Source organism: Telopea speciosissima, chromosome 8 (assembly GCF_018873765.1).
Source record: "Telopea speciosissima isolate NSW1024214 ecotype Mountain lineage chromosome 8, Tspe_v1, whole genome shotgun sequence".
Classification (NCBI taxonomy): domain Eukaryota; kingdom Viridiplantae; phylum Streptophyta; class Magnoliopsida; order Proteales; family Proteaceae; genus Telopea; species Telopea speciosissima.
Window position 1 is genome coordinate 43,617,712 of NC_057923.1, and position 1,577 is coordinate 43,619,288.

General features: G+C 42.7%; 1 protein-coding gene across 1 annotated transcript; it reads right to left on the reverse strand.

The window, feature by feature from the left end:
• Positions 1-702: 702 nt before the first annotated feature.
• On the reverse strand, positions 703-1,254 carry LOC122672317 (36.4 kDa proline-rich protein-like). The gene has a single exon (XM_043869811.1). It carries the CDS (start codon positions 1,252-1,254, stop codon positions 703-705), a length of 552 nt encoding a protein of 183 aa, XP_043725746.1.
• Positions 1,255-1,577: the final 323 nt, after the last annotated feature.

The following is a 1,577-nucleotide window of genomic DNA, read 5'->3' on the forward strand; positions in this document are numbered from 1 at the left end:
AGAAGAAAAACATCAATGATTCGACATCCTCTCATGTCGATCTAATCCTCTGTAATCTCGCAATCTGCAACCACAAAATCCATAGCATATGATGAGAAACACCAGGTCTCTATATTTCATTCAAAAATCAAAACCATCTTTTTTGGAAAAAGATAATTAATGGAAATTTTTATCTAATTTGTGCTGAGTGTGTTTGTGTTTGTATGTGTGTGTGTGTGTGTGTGTGTGTGTGAGAGAGAGAGAGAGAGAGAGAGAGAATGGTTCGTAATCTTGCATCGGATCGGTATCGATTACGACTGATCCCGAGATTAGACTGATCCGTCAAGGTATTCCTAGATCGTTCACTGGATCGGTTAACTTGGTTGGATCAGCCAATCCGATCCGATACTTGCCATTTTTTTTGGGTTTTTCGACCCCTTTTTTGAACATTTTTATAGATCCGTACCAATTTTTAATATTTTGTTAATATTTTTGACCGGTGGAAGCCTGATCCAAAAAAACCTGGATTTTGGTCATTTTTGACCGATCCGCATCGGTATCGGCCAAAACCGATCCACACAGAGAGAGAGAGAGAACACTTGGTCTAAGATGGGTGTATACTACTAAAACAAACTGACCTAGAAGAGATAAGCTTGAAACCCATAGTTGTAAAGCTTTGAACAAGTAGCTAAGGATTTAAGGTTGAGTGTACTTAACTTGAATTTAGAGAGAGCAGGTGAAACCAGGAGGAGGTGTTTTCCCACAAGTAATGAGGAGCTGAAGAGCTATTGGGACATAGAGATTGAGATTGAGTAGCTTGAGCTTGAGAGTAGTGCACAAGCACACAGCAGCTTCCAGTTCAACAAGCCCTTGAAGCAAAGGGCAACATTTATTCACAGCTGGGTCTCCCAGACCAATATGCACCAACCCACCAAGAAGATCCACACATGCTCCCAGCTTGAGAGTGTCAATTGGGCATGTTTTCATTGTGGGGGCAGGTGGTGGCGGGCAAGCCGGTGTTCCTCCGCCTCCACCGATGGGAGGAACTATCACTGGTGGGTTCAAGATTGGAGGGAGAGTCACTGGTGGGACTGTCACCGGTGGGATTGTCACTGGAGGAAGAGTGCTTGGAGGCTTGACCACTGGGGGTTTTACTATGGGTTTCTTGTGCTTGGGAGGGGGCTTGGAGCAAGACCCACAACCAAGGATGGGAGTGACTGAGGAGATGAAAACCATGAAGATCAGAAGGAGAGCTGTGATCTTAGGGGAGTCCATGACTATGGACTCTCTCTTTTTCTCCTTAGCTGACCTGAAAAGCACAGAAGGGAGTGTAAGAATGAAGTGTGAGAGAGTACATAAGGGAGGGGCTCTTATAGAGAATTGTGTGAGTGAAAAACAAAGCAATCACGTGAACATGACAAGGCTCAATATGCAAATGCCAAATTTTGCTAGTTGGCAAATACTAACACAAATACATGAACCCATCCTCACTTATGTAACTACCAATATTATTATTATTATTATACTTGAATTGATATGATTTAAAAAAAAAAAAAAAAGGCCATACCCAGTGCTCAAGGCTTCCGTGTTTAGTAAGG